Below are 19,321 nucleotides of genomic sequence, written 5' to 3' on the forward strand. Positions count from 1 at the left end.
TACCATACACCTTCCTTATACAATTTGTAGAAGAAGAAATTCAGCAGGATCGAACGAAACTCTTTCCTTTTACAATTTGTAGAAGGAGGAATTCAGTATAGTCAAACCAAGCACCTTGTTTATTTGTAGAAACTCCAAGAAAAATCGACAAAATTAGAAGAAAAGACAAGGAAAATCGTCAGGCGGATTTCTTTGAACCTTCTCAAATTTTTTGGCGCTTTTTCACACTTTGGCGATTGTTCTTGGCGTTTCTTCACATTTCGGCGATTTTTTCTGGAGAATTACAAAATAAACAAAAAATTTCAAATCAACAAAAAAAATTACCAAAGTCTGAAGAAACGCCAAGAAAAATCGCCAAAGTGTGAAGAAACGCCAAGAAAAAACGCCAATCTGTGAAGAAACACCAAATGGATTTCTTAGAGCCTCTTCACAGTTTTTGGCGCTTCTTCACACATTGCCGATTTTTCTTGGCGTTTCTTCACACTTTGGCGATTTTTTTGGCGATTTGAGTTTGGCTATTCTTCACGGGAATTGTCGTATCTAAGCTGTTAATGCTGTTTCCGCGATTTCTCTCACTTGTCGTTTATAATAACATATTAAATGGGAGAAATCAGAGAAACGGGGAACAGCTTAGATCCACAAGTGGAAGTTTTTATGTGAGCAAAACAGTATGACGGTAAAAAGAAACTTTTCTGAAACCCATAAATGCCAAAGATTAAAATGTTCATCTGAACTAGAATTACCCCGATCGTTTTTCGCTTTAAAAAAAAAAACCAATTAAAACGATTTCGATTCGAATTTCGGTTCCTTAATGCCATTTCATTAATAAAATTTCCATAATTAAAAAATGGTATTTTCAGGTGAATGAATAAAATTGCAATTACTGTTGATCAACCAATCTTCTCTGAACGAACAAAATTCATTAAAAATGCAATGAAATTCAGTATTTTCGAAATTTAACGCATTTACTTTCACAGACGGCAATTATATCACCAAGTTGGTGACACTGATATTTTCATTGATTCTTCGACTGCAACGTTATTTTGAACAAAATTGATCGAAAATCTATTACTTCTTTAGTTTTAACAGCTTGTCGTAGCCGTCGTTAACACGTGAAGTAGGCTGATACAGTGCTTTATCAGTGGATATCTGGAAGGAGACCTACAATTTCGTTCTTTTTTGAACTTTCTCTCGGCAACTTTCTGGGAATTGTTATTGTGTGAGCACAGCACGTATTCAAGGAAAGAAAAATAATTGAAAGAAACGTTGAGTATCAATTTGATTATTTTTTCCAAAGCACCTAGCAGGGTAATAGAGGTTTTTACACGTCAAATAGAGTAGTTTTTTGATACCAATAATACCATTAGCAGCCTTAATGGTAATTTTGTAATGACATTATGAAAAAAAGGTATGGAAATATTCGCATACTTCGATTAAAGTATTACCCTTTTTTTCCATTACCCTGCTAGGTGCTTTGTTTTTTCATGTCAATTCTTAAACGTCAGCTTCTCTTAGTTATAAAGATAAAATTAGCATCTACAAAATCGCAAGGACGTTACAGCAACAGCTACACCCGAAATAATACGTACGCGCAAAATTTTGCCAATAAAATTACTGTTTTTCTTTGTTAAAGTGCCCGATGTTAATTAATTGATTTGTTTATTTTAGTTGTTATTATCATTATTTTGAACAAATAAATGTCAAGAGTCTATAAATTTGTTATTGAAAAGATCTCTTTCGCATTCATAAATCTACATTCTGCCCACCTAATAAGTTTGTATGTAAGCCAGATGGTAAAACTATTCGAATTGAATATGTCTGTCTCTTTGGTGTCAGCGGAATTTTCTTTGTAGACGAAAATCTGATGCAATAAAATTTTTACCACTTTTACGTAACGCTGCTGCTGATTTTCCGTACGATTGATTTTAATTTTTTTGGAAAGAATTTTCGGTAAAATATTTTAATTAAATGCAAAAAAAAACCATTTACCTATGGTTTCAAAAACAGAAGTTTTTGTCATTTTTTGTAGTTATTATAATGTAAATTAGTGCGACATATAAGTTGACGTGTGTCGAAATGTTTAAATTACCGTATAAGCAATAGAGAGAATCCATATTGGTCTGTTTGTTGTTGTTTTTTCTTCTTTTTTTGTATATTAAATGACTTATTGACTTCTCAGCAGCGAACACAAATTTTTAGACCCATACGAAGGTTTGATGGACTCATAGCTTTACTGATTACCAACTGGTCAATTGATTCTGCAGACTAGAGCCCTATTTATTGAATTTTCGTGGTCTCTTTCAAATCAGTCAAAAATTTTGATCAAAACTAGAGCCTTTAAACTTTAGACGTCGTAAATAAGATATTTTCACAAAATTTATCGTATTTTCCTGGAATTTTTCCATGGTTTTCTTAATTTTGAAAACATAGGATATTTTTTGTACCAAAAATAGTCCCTGCTTACAATACCAAAAAGCATGTTAGAAATAATGAAGTACAAGATTTTGCATCAATCTATTGAGAATACATAGATGAAATGAAGTAACAGATTTTATCAGACTTAGCCCTTATGACAGGATTAAAAACAGTTTAAAAGTTGATGCGCTTTTCAATTTGTCGTTTAGACGGCAAAAAATGTTTTTAGAACTTAGATAGTTAACGCATTATCCTTGCATTTATGCTTAGAAATGAAAATTTGATTGTCAGCCATAGTCATAGCTAATCGGCAGAGTTGTTTCTGTCAAATTCATAAAGTGTAACACGCAAAATTAAGTGGCCCTACACACGAAAAAGATCCGTTATCCAGTCGTTTACTTAGTACAGATAACGCCTGATAACGCCTATTGTTTGTTTAGACAAGTAAACGGAGGCTGCAAACCTACTGAAGCTGACTATAACGATTTTTCAGATCACTCATCCCGACACGCTCTGACAAGAAATTTCGTAACCCCTCTCCTCGATGTGTGACATAATTTACGAACTGATCCTAAGAACGTATGATTTTTGAGCTAGTTTCTTATATTGAATGTCTCCCAGCTCCAAAATTTAATTCAAATTTCTGTAATAAAAGACGAATTGGTTTTGGTTGGTGTTAGATTACATTGAAATAAATATAGTGTCGTCATCATTTAGTGAAGTTTTTACTTTTTTTTAAAGATATGTATCATTCTAAACGAGGACCTGAGCCTATACTGAGCCTAAACTTAGCGAAAGTTTTTGTATGGAGTTTCGCTAAATATCTCCAATTTTAAATTTTAAATTTCCAAGCAACTGCGTTAAGTATTTTCATAAATTTTGGACATTTTACCAGAGTTTTGACCAGGGTCAAAATTTTCATCTTACGAGGCATCGATGCTTTGTTGAAAAGCATAACTTTGGGCGTTTCTTAAATACTGGGTTTTGGTTGACTTTTGATGTTATCTTTACATCAGAATCCTTTTTCAAATCCATAAGGACCGCAATAACGAACACGAATGCGTTAGCTTTCAACAGAAAATAGATTTGGTTGCAGCAGTTTGACCAGAATTTTGCGAACATTTCGTTAAACTATTGACTTTTCTCAGAGCTGGTCAAACGACTACAACCAAAACTTATTTTTATTTACAGTGAACGACATCTCAAATGTCTCACTGTCATTTTTTTTCAGAGAATGTCATTGTGAATTTGCAATGACACAATAAAATTCTCAGAAAAATTTGACAGTGAGACATTTGAGATGTCGTTCACTGTAAGAGCAATGGACCCTTTGCAAATTTTTTTGATGATTTCTCTGAACCAAAATCTTTTTTTGAAAAAGTAAAACTATTGCAAAAATGTGTTAAAGGAAAAATTGGTTTGTGAGTCATAACCCACTTGGAGAAACCTGTGCAGATTACATAAATTTATGCAATTTGCAAAGGTTTCTCCAAGTTGGATCACCCACAAACCAATTCGTCCATTAAAAGTAACATTTTTGTGTGCGTTAATGGTTTTACTTTTTTTCAAAAAAGGATTTCGGTTCTGAGAAATCATCAAAAAACGTATATTTTTCCGCCTAAAATTAGGTTACGAATTTGCAAAGAGTACTTACTCTTGAAGCTAACACATTGGTGGTTGTTAAAGCGGTCGTACATTTTTCAAAAAGAATTCTGATGAAACGATATCATCAAAAATGAAATACGAGACACAAATGTAAGCTACAATTTAGCTAAGTATCGATGCCTCTTAATTGACAGATTTAGCTAAATTTCATTAGATCTCCCAAAACTTAGCGAAATTAAAATTGGCTCGAAAATCGGTGAAACTTAGCCCAAACTATTTTCCTAAAATAGGCTGTGCGAGTACCAACTAACGTCGATTTCAAAATTATAATTGAGAATCAATGAAATGAATCAGCGTTGAATGATTCGTAATCTTGTAAAATGCAGTCGTGATGGTCAACGTGATGGATCAGGTCGTATACATCAACCACGAAGGACAAGAAAAAAGTTATTGGTTTTCTACTAATTATAAAAATAAAATTCCGTTTTTCTGCTTACAAAACTAAAAAAAAAAAATTGCTTGCTCTTGAGTAATGCTTTCCTCAATCATTTCTGATTTTTTCTGCTGCTTTGACAATTATACCATTGATTGAATGTTTCTCAAATGAGTGGAAACGAGTTAAGCATGTTTTAAAGCGAACTTACGCTGTCGATTTTATATTATAGTCAACCGAGACACCAATTATTATCAATTTTTATTACTTTTTTTTAGCAAAAAGAAAAATCATTGCTCGTCCGTCCATATAAAATATGTTAAAAGCCAATAATTAATCAATTTCTCGAAAAATTCAATTCGTTATTTGTCAATAATTTTTTTTTCTGTTGCTGTAAGATGGGATGACGTGCTCGAAAATAAAAGCACACGAAAGAAACAGAATTATTAACTGTATGGGGTTATTAAACCAATTAAAAAATATCTTAATGTACTCGTTAATTAAGCAAGCGAGCAAAACCGAACCGACATATCCATTTAAATGGTAAGACAAGTATAATATGTTGTATGGTGTGTTCGTGTGCAATTTTCTCAAAACTTCTTACCTCAAAAAACGTTACCAAATATGACCAGTAAAGTTGTTCAGAAAAAGAAATATTCGTTCCTCCGGTAAACCATACGGTAAATTTTACCGCGATGTCGAAGTTGATGTATTATTGCGTTTTCCTCTATTGTACACTTTTTTTGTATATATCGGTAATATCACAGATGTGTCTCGGTTTATTGCAAAGAAGCGAGAAATTCTTATTAGAAAAACGAGGCCACAATCTCGGCATATCACAACCGATAAAATGATTTTTTTTTTAAATTTTAATTCACTTTTTTCGTTAAATTCAATTTCAATTAACTCATTTCTTCATGTTCACACTCAAAAAACGTAATCGCATTAAACTGAAATTGTAACAGCTGTCCGCGTATCGATAGACGGATGATGTATGCCTTATTCACCACACATTTTTGTTTTCAATATCATTGGCAATTACACAATATAATTATTATGATCTCAGTCTTGGAATAGTTATACAAAATAAATTTTTTTTCGGCTACATGGAGCACTGCACACCATTTAAGAGCGATAGACACAAAACAACAGAGCGTAAAATGTAAATTAAGTTCCAGCAAAGATATTATTTTCGATTTTTCGAATTTCGCTTTTTTTTCCTTCTTATTTCAGTTTTGCTTTTTTTTTTCCTTCGTTTTTTCGTATTAATATTGAAATCAAATTTAACATTGGGCCCCCGTCATGTCTCCACAAACACATTTATACGACACACACAGAGACCATCCGCTTAGGATGCCCGCCAACGCATTACTGAATCGGTCTCTGGTCTGGCTGTATGACTGATCTAAAGAAAGGTAAGAAAGAGTTAGCGCAACGTGTGTATAATATGATGTATAAACTCGCGGTTTTTAATATCGATACATTTATCTGAAACTTATATACCATTGTGTGTATAAGACGGTGTATATTGGGCATTAGTCGTCGTTTTCAATGAATTTTTTTTATCATTTTTGTACCACATTTTATCGTTGCAATCGAATCTTCTGCGTGTCAGATGACTGCACAGTAAGTCGAAGATACGAAATTGCTATGAGTTGAGGCCGGCGACTCATGAAGCTTTTGATATAGATGGCACAAAGTCCATTGCTTCATCGGTTCAGAACAGTTTTTCGTAACTTCCGGTTTTAAACTCAATTCATTGAATGATTTTAAAATTGTTTTCTGTTTATTTTGACTAAAAATTGCTTCATTTTCTAAGTTAGTTTTGAATTTTAAACGAATTCTCGATTCATAATCATTTTCGACTGAGAGTTCACAATTTTGCAGCGATAATATTATAGAAAATCTGTTACTTCTATTGTTCAAAGTATCATCTAGAAACTTGATACAAAATCTACTACTTCGTTAGTTTTAACAATAATTTTACGAAGTAACACCACGTGAACCACATGTTATCGCTTATTTTTGTCGTTGATTTTGTTAACAGCTGATTAGCCACTGTTATTCAAACAGAAATGCAACTTCCTGTATCCTGTAGTTAAATTCCAGGCTATGTCATAGAGAGTTGACGGAGAATGATTTCTGATCAGCTTATTTTAACTGGATCTAATAAGCGTCACACACCAAAATGAGAGGAATCACGTACAAATTAGGTACGGTTGATTTACAGTTCACTTAAACTTGACTGGTTTTCGCCTTACGTGTACATAATAAGAGCAACAAGAATGGACCGACTGAAGCCTGATGAGGTCTTTTTTCATATTTTTCATACTCATTCAAGTTCCACTTTGGTATTCAACTACTATACCAAATTTTCGAATTATAAATAGGCAAGCGAGCCGCCTTTTTTATCAGTCGGTGTACAGCTCTCAAACAGTAAACATCCGTATTAGTTTGGTAGTCAACTACCACTTTGGTAGTCAACTACCACTTTGGTAGTCAACTAGCACTTTGGTAGTCAACTACCACTTTGATAGCCAACTACCACTTTGGTAGCCAACTACCACTTTGGTAGCCAACTACCACTTTGGTAGCCAACTACCACTTTGGTAGTCAACTACCACTTTGGTAGTCAACTACCACTTTGGTAGTCAACTATCACTTTGGTAGTCAACTACCAAATACTCGATTTATAAATAGACCAGCAGGTCGAATAATTTCATCAGTCGGTGTGCATCTCTCGAGTAAGAAACATCTTTGCTGCTAAATATTTTGGTGGTCCAAAAACTGCCAAACTTTCAAATTGCAGTGTCTGCTATGAGCGATCGGTTACCAGATAGCAAATAATAATTGATTTGCCTGGTGTTGGTTTGATCATAGTAGCATTGCAATTCTAACTTTTATCAATCAATTTCCTATGGAAAAAAGACCGAAGGTAGCTAATACTGTCATATTGTGCAATAGCAATGAAATTTTCATTTGGCTAATTCCAAACGTATAAGTCTCAGCACTGCTCTCCAGAGAGAGCATTGGTCTCTGAAAGGTTTTAATATAACAGTGGAACTACGCACTGAAAACCCCGACTAATAACTTTAACGAAAAAGTAACAAAAACATATACGCGAGATGTTTGAAGCAAAAAAAAAAAGACATTGCGAAGACCATGAATATTATAAATTGCAGAAAAAAATCTTATGGTTGTTGATCTGAGCTTTATTACACAGCCATATAAAATATACATTCGAACATACAACACTGTTGTGGTGTATTATATGCATAACAACACACAGTTATTGTGTGCACCTAATATATACATCCAATATATTTATCAAGAATTGGTGAATGACTTTGACTCATTCAGAATATTAGCATCCGCTGTTTCATCACTCTGTTTTGAAATTCGAAACATTCTTTACGACATCATTGCTTAATGTCGTCGTAGGGACAACATCTATTGTTTACTTTTGTAATCGTTTCGTTTTTGTCTTTTTGCCATAATTTAGCGGTCTAAAATAAATCAGCAGCTTTTTTCGTCTTGAAATCAATGCTATGAAAGACATGTTGTGGCGTGTGTATACGCAGATAAGAAGCGAACCTTTTTGTCATTATTTAAAAACGCGTTTGAAACTCTGTAAATACCGTATAGTGTGTAATAGAGTATACAATGGCTATACCTACGTCTAATATGCTGAGCTACAATAATACCGCTGTCCAGGTCCATACACAGAAAATAAATGCACGTAATGCTGTCTGCTATACATTTTCTTTCGTTTTGTCTCAAATTAATTTTTCCAATATTTTTTCATGCGTGCGGTGTGATTAACCTTATTTTCTCTCCTCAACAACGACTCTCTTCATTTACTCATTCTCTCTAAAAATCATCTACCATCACTTATAATTTACTGACTCACCTGTAAAATTGATTTTGTTACCCGCATAACTCGTATAATTCACTTTTCCATCCCGCACTGCCTACTACGAGATCTCTTCTATATTGTTTATGTTTTCGAAAATGGTTTGCCAATTTTCTCCCTGAGTTGAACACAATATGTTTCGTCCATGTGTGAAGTGAATAACCGTTTTTATCCACGAAGCAAAGTGACAGTTGCAGAGAGAAAAGACTCTTGTTCACCCCAAGAGGTGAGAAAATAAAAATCATCAGAGAGAGAGAGAGGGAGTGTCAACAAAACGTAATTTTCTCACCGCATTTGAATGGTGAAATTAGGTTATTTACGCCGTTGTGCTCACCTCTGGGAGAAATGGAAAATTCCAATCGAGCAAAATTGAGGCCATCGCTTCGCTCTTGTTGGAATTTTCTAATTTCTCCACTCGTTGAACAAATAACTATTTCGTGTTTCGTAAAACTATTACCATTTCAGCCATCAGTTTAGCGCTATTATGTGACGCATTAAAATGTAACGGATTGCAATATAATTGCAATTTTCTTCATTATAAACGACAATATGAAATGTGGGTGCGGCACATAATGTAACGTGTACCTATGGCGGCGCATCAAAATTTCATTAATCATACAAAAATTGTACCAATAAATATGAAACATACTGGCTATATGAATCATCGATTAATAATAAATAAACACAAAAATATATCGATTGCAAATGCGCTGTCTTCTCGGTCTATTAGTAGAGCAATGAATTGAAATTTTTTTTTCGCGACTAAATCCATCGGATCGAAATGATGTTACTTTAGGTACAATATTTTGAACATGACCAATATTCACATCGATAAAAAATCGTAAGAATTGTTTTTTGAGAGTTAATTTTGTCGTCCATTTATGTATATATCTTGGCTGTAGATTCACGTTTAAAAAAAAATGTCTCGTATGTTCTTGACCAACAGTAAAAGCGTATTTTAAGTTAAAGTCAGTTTCAAGGATTCCGATGCAAATTTATTGCATCGATTGGTGAGTAGGGTCGATATATACATTTAACAATATTTTGATATTTATTCCACCGGGCTAATATATGTAACATTACTAAAGCTTAGCTTGAAGATAAATTGAGATTTTATTTTGACATGAGTGGATTTATGAATTGAAAAAAAAGTCTGACAAAATATCATGAAAGAGGACACTTTTTGTTAATGAGAAGAAAAAAACGAAAGACAGAGTAGCAAGACATATTATTACACTCGTCTAGCTCGACTAAACATGTATGTCATGAGACAAATTCATTGAGGCTATTTTTCCTTTCCAATTTGGGTCAGACGCATTGTGAACGACTTTTGCATTGGTTTTGTGGTACGAAAAAATATCGGACCAGTTTTGAAATGTTACCGATGTACGAAAAACTAGTTCGCAAATGCCATTAGTATTGTTTTACCTGTAGGACCATTAGGCCTGCTCTGACTTCGGGGAGTGTGGGATATTGGGCTGAATAGGTGTTTTTCTGGTCCGGAAGGCTTAAATATGAGACCCGTATCTTTTTTCAGAATTTAAAAAAATAGTTTAGGCATGGGGAGCGATTCATTTGTACTATGGGAGTTAATCTCGACCATATAGAATGTCTACAGTCAACTAATACAGATCTACTAATGAAACTCAGTAGATGTGTCTTCGGCCAAGGCCGGGAATATTATGATTTATTGACGCATTGTACATGGTATATATAGGCTGGATCACAGGCTACTTGATGCTTGACAATTCAATGGCAAACTGTGATCACCACAGATACTTCCCCCTTTGAAGAAATTTTGTTGGTCCAAGTCGATCGTCTGTGTCACGTGGATTTGGGACGAGATTTCACAGCAGGACCATAACTTGTGTTTGGATAGGGATTTGATGTGGTGGATTGGTTGGAGCCACGGATGTTCGGGTTTGAGTGATTTCTGAAGTCGCTTGCTTGTCGAGTTGTGTGTCCAAAACCATTTGAATGTTGGTAACCGGTGTATGACGTGAGGTACTTTGAAAATTTTGAATCTGTTTCATAGCGGTAGGATCCATAAGGTTACCTAATAGCTGTGAAAACAGTTGGTTTTTCGAAAGTTTTGTTACTTTGAAATTTTGTGTCTTGATTAGATTGGTGACAATCTAATAAGATTTGATTCGAGAATTCATTATATCGAATTTTGGATCTGTTTAAATTTGGGTTTAATTTTGAAACAGATTATCTCGAAAATGATTTTATTTCGGATGAAGATGAATTTTCTCCGATGTTGGAAGATTGGTTATGTTTCCAACTCTTTATTTAATTTCAAATTAATTCAGATTAAGAGATCGTACAACCTCATAATTTCGTGAAATGACATTGTCCACGGCTTTACCCGGAAAATGACAAGATGTCATTCATTTAACTGCTATTTTTACAGTTTTTAATGGGCGAAAAATGAAGTGTTGTTGTCTTAAGTCTGATAGACGGTGTTTGGTGCTTGTCTCATTCTACGTGGAATGTTATTTGAATATATGACAGCACGAAACATTCCGGAATAATTTTAATTTTTTTAAATTTTATTCCAATTGTTGTGGAGCTTTTTTACTGCCATTTAATTTGCAGGAATACGCACTGCACGAAATGTACTTATATTAGATGGTTATAGCTGTCTGTGGTAGCAGACTTTAGGCAGTATAATTGTCATGTACATTTCGACTGATATTATATATGTGACTCATTGAACGGTTGTATGTACGTTTGTACGATTCTACGGTCAATGAGTTTTAACCTATTGGCGCCGGTTTAGTGGTTTAATATCAGATTTTGTAATTTATGTCATTCGTGAACTTGAATTTGTTGTGTGTCAATTCAAGGGTGTTGAATTTATACACGATGACTTTTTATTCTTTACGTTCTATGATGGTAAGAACTTGTGAAACTAGTTTACATGGAAAAAGGATGTGTTATCGCACAATGGATAACTCATTGGATCAATTTTCATGTATCAAGTATTTTCGATTACAACTTTAAGAAACAAAAAGTTTCAATCCTCGACACGCTTCGGTTTTGCTTAAACGGTTCCGTCGTTTATGAGTTAATCACGAAAGATTATTCTCAAGACGGATAGGCGTAGAGCTTAATTTTCGAAACGCTGAGCCGGGTGATTGGACTAATTTAGAATTAGCGATTGTTGCAAATCGTTCTATAATTGTAATGAGGGAATACTTGATTCTTTGGTGTTTGTCAGAAGAATTTTTTGGATGTTTTTTTCCGAAAAATTGTTTTTAATTTTGAAGTGTTGAATTATTCTTTGAAACTTTTTTTAGAGTTTTGTACGAGAAACGAAAAGACCTTATCTTTTTCACAGTGATGCAACGCACCCATTTTGAGGTGGACATCCCAACCGCGTAATCGAGGTTGGTGGAAAGTGTCGTTGATAAGTTTCGATGTATCGTTTTTCGTGAATAATTCTCAGGAAATGGTTTCCTCTGATCAAACTATTTAGTTTCACTAAACGTTGATTTGTAATTTTTATGAAATTGGTTGTTTAACCATATTTCTAGGCCAAAAAATTTTATTTTTGGTTGACTGTAGTTCTTGTAACTAGATGTTATAGTTACGGTAGTTTGTCGACAACATTTTAGCCAAAATATTTGTGCTAAAACTAAGTCTTAAATCTAAATTTACTTTTTGAGCTTAACTAGTGGATTAACCTAGTTTTTATGCTTAAAAGTACAATTTGTTACTAAATTTTGAATTGGTTTTCATAATTGAAAAACACAATTTTAGGATGTTGTCGACCGAAGTATAGATGTATTATTTCGTGATATTTTAAATTTAATTGACGACTGTGGTGCTCGTGGGCACTTTTTTATTTGTTATTGGTACATTCCACTGAACGTTTATTACGAACAGTGCAAATTGGATCCACAATTTCTTAGAATTGTGCCAATTTGGTCTTTCATAAGAAGATTTCAGTGCTATTGTTAGCTGAAATTTCTTTTAATTTTGTTCAGAGGTTTTTTAACGTGAACTTTTGTTGGGGTCACCAATTATATGGGAGTTAATCTCGACCATATAGAATGTCTACAGTCAACTAATACAGATCTACTAATGAAACTCAGTAGATGTGTCTTCGGCCAAGGCCGGGAATATTATGATTTATTGACGCATTGTACATGGTATATATAGGCTGGATCACAGGCTACTTGATGCTTGACAATTCAATGGCAAACTGTGATCACCACAGTACAAATGTACGAATGCGTTAGTTAGAAGAGTAAAAAAGATATACACCATCATTCTCCTCTCTTCTAACCAACGCTTTCGTACATTTGTACAAATGCCTCGCTCCCCATGCCTAAACTATTTTTTAAAATTCTAAAAAAAGATACGGGCCCCATATTTAAGCCTTCCGGACCTGAAAATCTCCTATTTAGCCCAATATCCCACACTCCCCGGATTCAGAGCAGGCCTAAGGACCATATAAAGTCACTAAAAATAATTTTTCATAATGCTCAAGCCATAGGAAAAGGTTGTTTTGAAACTAATACTAAAATGTAATAAATTTTTCTTTTAAACTATTACATTTTAGTACGTTTTGTCATGTGTCACTGATTCTATTTTTTCGTGAACAAACTTCACTGCTGTGACATTTCATGGGAATGAACCTATGTGAAGTTGTTACACAAGAAAATAGTACAGCGAGAATGAAGTACTATAAAAAAATGTGGCTCCTCTACAGTCCAACCGACTAGGCGAATAGTTGATTGGAATATGACTGAGGAAATGTTAACTTTGAAAAAGCACCAAACGGTAACACTTTACATACACGTAAGAGCGTGAAAGATATCGAATTCAATTTTTTTGATTTACAGTTGACGCCAGTGAAATTTAGGCATGAATTTGATTTAGCTGTTTTTCAGCTGGTCCACAAACAAAACTGCTCACTCGACTTTATACGGGTGAAATCACAGCACTGCTACTAGCATGAACACTGAATTGGCAAGTGTCAAATCTAGAGGCTTTAGTGATACGAGCTACCGCTTGGGATTGTTTGTATTGTTTATTATAAATTTATTATTGATGGATATGCTGTGTGGACGGGCAACCTTCTCTAAGAGGGCAGCACACTTTGTTTAATTTAATAAATAAAGATTTTTCTTTCTTTTCACGGTTTTCACTCATACAACGAAAACAAGTCATCTATCTGTATAACAGAAACGCAGTGCCTACTGTGATTTCAACAGCCTCCGAATATTTTCTATGTTCGTGCTAGTAGCAGTGCTGTGGTGAAATTGAAATTCAAATAGTTACACATACGTTTGAGGTTTGAGTGGACCAGCTGAAAAACAGCTGAATAAATTCATGTCTAATTGTCACTTCTGTCAACTGCACTGTCAAGTAAAGCTTGACGGGAGAACAAAAGAATCATTTGAAGTAAGTCTTCGCGTTACTGTGTGTAGCTAGATGCTAGAGTCATATAAGTTCAATGTGGAATTTTTTGCTGCTTGTTGGGCCACTTGAGAAAAGATAATGCCGGGTCTGCAAACCAAGGACCTTTTTAACTTTTTATATGGAACGTGAGAACACAGTGGCGTGAGAAAAACATTAAAAACTTAATTTAAATTCTATTCTGGTGCTTGGTTTGCAGTGCGCTGGTAAGGGAAGGGTAAACTTCTTCGACTAAACAGCATTCGAGGGTATTATATTAGAGTTCATGATTTCTTTACCTGTCTCGAGTTTTCTTGAAAATTCTTCTCGCGAAATTCGAGAAAACCAAGAAAATGCAAGAAAATTAAAGAAAATATTTTCTCAAAAATAGACTCTGGTCTGGGAATAGTGATACCGATAGCCGATTTCTGAAGGACAGAATCCGAGCCCGGTGTTTTCTCTTTTCATCTTAAAATTTTCCAAAATAAAAACCTATGGACAACCCCACATTTGCACTGATTCGACACACTCTAGAACAACGATTTTGTGTGCTTTATTTCTTAGGCGTTAATTATTCCAAGAATTTAATTTACATGTTCAAAGCAATCATATGGCAAAATATTGTAACATTCATGGTGAACGGTGACAAATACAATAACAATAATCGAACACACAAAAAATTATTAGTTTCAATGTTTTCCAAGTGTAATTCATCGTAATAATTGTTGATTTAATCGAAGTCAAATCGTGAGACAAATCAATACAATCGACATTATTGTTTTAAAATGAAATATCATTGATACCGACAATGCTCTAATCACAGCAGAAAAAAACCCATGCTTAAAATCGAAGCTTTAAATATTGATATATTGTCGGCTTAAGTAAACTAATATTTAAAAAATCATAAAAAAAACGAGACGATTAAACTTTCCAATTTACTCTTGCTCAACCAAAAGGAAATTATTGGTTCTTTTGTGTTTGGATTTTTTTTTTGTTTTGTTTTGATTTGCTTAATGTGAATTCAACAGACGATGAAAACGTATCTTTTACCGAGTTTAAATATTTATAACATTATAAATAAAATGGTGAAACAATAGCGTTCCATATCGTGGTGTATGCGTTTGTTTACAATATATCAATATTACAATGTCTTCCGCATAAAACGCAGCTTTTTCGTTTGTTAAAGTAAAGTTCATTTCGAAATTTATGTTTTACGATTCACTTTTTTTAATGGTTTTCGGATGCTCATTTTTTATGTCGTTCAGGGACAAAACGTTCACATTTCGTCTGAGTTATGGAGCTCCATTGCTACATAAAGTAGCGTAAAATGGTTGAACTTGATAAGAAACTGGGGAATGGAGATCTTCGCTATAGAATGTAGCAGAAGCTCTGGCTGTCGAGGCTGTGACGTCCTCGTTCGAAGATATTCATTTTCATACTCTAGTTAATGCAAAGACCGTCAGGGTCAGCTAACCTGAACCTGATAAGAGAAAACCTTATTTAAATCACATCAGGTTCAGACCTGAACCTGACCTGAAGATGAATTAGATATTCTATTAGCAGAAAAAATGGTAAAAAGTAATCAGTTACACTGTTATTTATGGACTTTAATAGATAAAACGCTTTGTCTATGTTATATATACATTGTTGACATCCTAGTACAAAAAAGTTTATCGAAAGCAATACCCTCTCTAGCAACCAAACTACTTTTATTAAGGTGGTGAAAGAATCAAGTAGCCTTTGGAATTTACATGTACATAACAGTGTAGTCAGTCAAAATGAAGAAATTTTTTTTATGCTTCGGGGCCGAAAATGAGGGCAATTTTTCGAATTGTCTCGGTTTTCCGACCCTCTGCATGAAAACTCACATGTGCACCTGTTTGGGACGGTTGATTTAAGGCACTTTCGCTTGTAAGCCTCACTTCGTTCGACCTACAATCCGCGATATTGCCTAAAATCAATCGTCCAAAACAGGTACACAAATGACTATTTGTAGAATACAAAAGAATAAGGTGTTAATTTGACACAGAGAGCTGAGAGTTTGTTTGCTAGAGAGAGTATTGTCGAAAGCTTTTTCAGGTTCACAATGTCAATCGTCATCATCGTCATCCACAGAGCTGCCAACACAACCTCACTTTGAAGTTTAACAAACAAATTTGTTTAGGTTGCGGTTATGTTTTCGGCCTGTCAAAGTTCGTTTTTACCGTACGATGTAAGAAACCTATAAGACTCATTAATGTCGCTTAAGTCGATAACAAAAGATTATACGACGACAAAATTAAACGATCTACTAAGACTAAAATGGCCTATAGAATCATGAACACCTAAAACTACCACCAAGCTCCACTTTGTTGAACACCGAGGGGCAAATATTCATAGAAATTCCTTTGTCAGTCAAAAGAAAATCCTTAGGAAAAACTTCAAAATATTTTGAAAGAAAATCCTAAAATTAAAAGAAAATACACAAAATCATAAAAAATCCTTTGAAAATCCATCCAGAATGAGTAAAAAAATCCTTTGACAATCCTTGGAAAACGATAGAAAAATCTATGAAAATTATCAGCGGATTGTCAGCGAAATTTACAAATATCTACCCCTCGTTCTACACATTCATATCTGGTGACTCATACACATATATATACGCATGAGCGGAACGAGACCGATAAGACGGCCACACTTTTTAAGGTTCGTAACTTAACACATATAAAAAAATTATGTTAAATCAACGCACTTCAAGCAAAAGTGCTATTAGTGACAGCTGCCAAATACAGTACTACTTTGTATGAAAAAAGTGTCCAAATTTTTTTACAGTGGCAAAATTTGTTCAATACACTGTCCAGTTTCAGTACCCTATTTAGAGTACCACTCACGCTTGAAGTGCGTTGGTTAAATAAATTGAAGTAACAGATTTTGTATAAAAAAGTTAAAAATATTGCGAGCGAAAAAGTGGCATTCGTGATAATAATGTATATTGGCCATATGCTTGCCGTCGGAGCACAACTGTAAACCAGAGAAATGACACCTAGATGGCACGCTAGCGAGTTAACCAAATACTTTTTCTAAGGTATTGAAAATCAAATGTGAATTGAATTGATAAGTGTTTAGAATAAACTTTTCCATAACTTTCCTTTCGCTCGTTTTCCTTGGCTTTCAATAAATATAAACACAAATTCATTCCATAAAACACAGTCACATCACATTGGTCACAGAAGAACTTTTCTAAATTTGTTCATAATGATCGTTGAACAAAAAATTCACATCAATTATTTATGAAATTATGAAAAGAAATGGATGTGTGTGCTATGTGCTTAAGTTGATTGTACAATTGTGAGAACAATTTTCACTACAAATTGAATAACATAACGTTTTAACTGTTTCAGTTAATAACATTGGAACGATACCTTTTCAATACACACTTATCATTATAGTATTTGAAGAGAAAAGAAAGAAGAAAAAAACAAGAAGAAAAACTGTAATTCATAAAAGTAAAGAAAGAAAAACATAACCGAGCGAGAGCATTTATTATAACAGTTTAACGATCGCATTATATATTTAGTTCAAAGTAATTTCAATGAAAATTTTTATTTTATGCAAACCAGTGTGGTTTAACACAAAATTCACTGCAAGTTAACACATTTAAAATTTCAGCAAAAATAATTGCAATTTTTATGTCAATGCATTCACTGTATTCACACACCTACCATCAATAAGTTTATTTAATTAATTTCATTCACAGAAAAAAAAGCAACAAAAACAAAAGAAAACGTTTTTGTTGGATGCTGCTGCTGAGGTCATTATATACATAATGCACACATACGCGTAAAGAGTGTTAAATTTAACCTTTCACAGACGGACAACATATATCCACCAGTTTAGCTATATAGCTATCGAATCTGTTCATTCGTTTGCAAGGTGCACTTAAACCAGTACTAAAGAGCTGCCAGACTGGATTGTAAAATTATAAAATTGTAAAATCATGTAAAAATCTGAACACTCAAATTTGTGAACACGTTGAAGTTAATTGCGGCTTGTCAACTTTCGGCACCCTGGACTTTACTTAAATCGTCGAAACGGAATTCTAGATTTTTAGAAATTTATTTGGAGGCATTCCTCGACAATTTAAGTAAAGTCCAGGGTGCTGAAAGTTGACAAGCCGCAATTAACTTCAACGTGTCTCTAGCTACCGCATAGGGGTTGTCGCCAAAAATTGGAGAGGGCGAACATAGACGAACTAAACATTTGTCCCGATTTCCAAATGGCCTCATTTTTGTATAAAAATTGATAATTTATAGACATAACATGAGAGATATAGAGTAAAACTCTATGATTTGCCTCCACCGCTCTTGCTTGGTTTACTTAAAAGGTTTCGAAAAAAATTTGTGTTCTTCTAATTAAAAGAAAATATGAAACGGTCCTTTCGCAATTGCCACATCTCGCGTTAATGTCTAGTTTCCTCTTACGAAAAAAGTACTTCGTGTGAGAGACAAAATTGAATTTTTTCAATTTTTTCTTAGTTTATTTGACAGTTCACTCTCTCACGGCTCTCTCACGGAGTACTTTTTGTTGAAAAGAATTAACACTTAAGGGTACCGCATAGACTATAGGTTTCTTCCATCGTAAGGTAAAAACGAATTTTGACAGGCCGAAAACAACCGACCGTCATCCACAGAAGCAAACATAACCGCAACTCAAACAAATTTGTTCGTTAAAACTTCAAAGTGAGGTTGTGTTGGCTTCTCTGTGGATGACGATTGACATTTTGAACGGCCTTGGAAGAGACCTATGCCATAGAGTTATGCTCATGGTGGCGCTGTCATTTTATCAAACATATCTTAGTACTCATGTAATTCGTGTGGTTTCCGATTAGCATCAGCGCCACCTTTTCACCTATCGGATATAACACTATGGTACACCATCGATATTTTCGAATTCGAATAAAAATTTCTTACCTCAATTGTCCGAAAGTGCAGTTTACTGCCACACTAGCCAGAACTGAATATTTATTTTTCTCATTGCTAGCTGTCGATAACACATTAACAGACCGTTAAAGGTTAACATTGAAAAATTAATCACAAGCCGAACTGGAAAAATGCAAAAATTATTCAAATTTTCGTTGAATCGGTGTGCATATTAAGCGAAAAAGCGAAATAGATTCAATTACAGCACAGCAACATCATTGGTTTTTATTTCAGCTTTTATTAATGTTAAATGTAATGACGCCATTCATGCGTTCGTATTATCAATTGAAAAGAAGGTGGAAAAAAATGCTTACATCTCTTGCACGGCCCTGATCAAAAGTGCTTTAGCAACCTACATAGTTGGTTTTGCTTTTTTCTCTTCTTTTATTTAAGAAAAAAAATCAATGAAACTACAAGGTTTGCTCGTTTTACGAAAAATTATCTTCGTTTCGGTTTCTTTATTTTCGGTTGCAATTTCAATGTGCTTCTTAAATACAGCGCATACAACTGGCATTGCAAGTATTGTTCTCGTTTTATCAATGGGAACCTATAAAATGCCTGCAGCAGATTAAATTGAAACAATCAATT

At 34.1% G+C, this 19,321-nt stretch overlaps 2 protein-coding genes and 2 long non-coding RNA genes across 6 annotated transcripts in view; 1 reads left to right on the plus strand and 3 right to left on the minus strand.

Annotated features, from left to right (window-relative positions):
* The window catches only part of LOC119084610, a 25,683-nt gene extending 19,879 nt beyond the window's left edge, over window positions 1–5,804 (minus strand). For all 3 annotated transcript variants that reach the window (XM_037194674.1, XM_037194676.1, XM_037194673.1), the window contains exon 1: window positions 5,058–5,804. The gene's annotated coding sequence lies outside the window, so the exon portion shown is untranslated. The remainder of the gene's footprint in view (window positions 1–5,057) is intronic.
* On the plus strand, window positions 3,646–12,723 carry LOC119084619. The gene is made up of 3 exons (XR_005089100.1): window positions 3,646–3,657; window positions 11,149–11,150; window positions 12,592–12,723. It is a non-coding gene; the product is annotated as an uncharacterized LOC119084619 (long non-coding RNA).
* LOC119084616 overlaps window positions 5,704–19,321 on the minus strand; it is a 25,268-nt gene continuing 11,650 nt past the window's right edge. Inside the window, exon 5 of the mRNA XM_037194684.1 lies at window positions 5,704–5,858. Coding sequence (XP_037050579.1) covers window positions 5,802–5,858 — 57 coding nt within the window. The 3' untranslated portion in view covers window positions 5,704–5,801. The remainder of the gene's footprint in view (window positions 5,859–19,321) is intronic.
* Window positions 12,651–19,321, minus strand: part of LOC119084618 — a 16,027-nt gene continuing 9,356 nt past the window's right edge. Inside the window, exon 3 of the long non-coding RNA XR_005089099.1 lies at window positions 12,651–12,816. This is a non-coding gene — a long non-coding RNA (uncharacterized LOC119084618). The remainder of the gene's footprint in view (window positions 12,817–19,321) is intronic.

This window comes from Bradysia coprophila, unplaced genomic scaffold (assembly GCF_014529535.1).
Source record: "Bradysia coprophila strain Holo2 unplaced genomic scaffold, BU_Bcop_v1 contig_87, whole genome shotgun sequence".
Taxonomy (NCBI): domain Eukaryota; kingdom Metazoa; phylum Arthropoda; class Insecta; order Diptera; family Sciaridae; genus Bradysia; species Bradysia coprophila.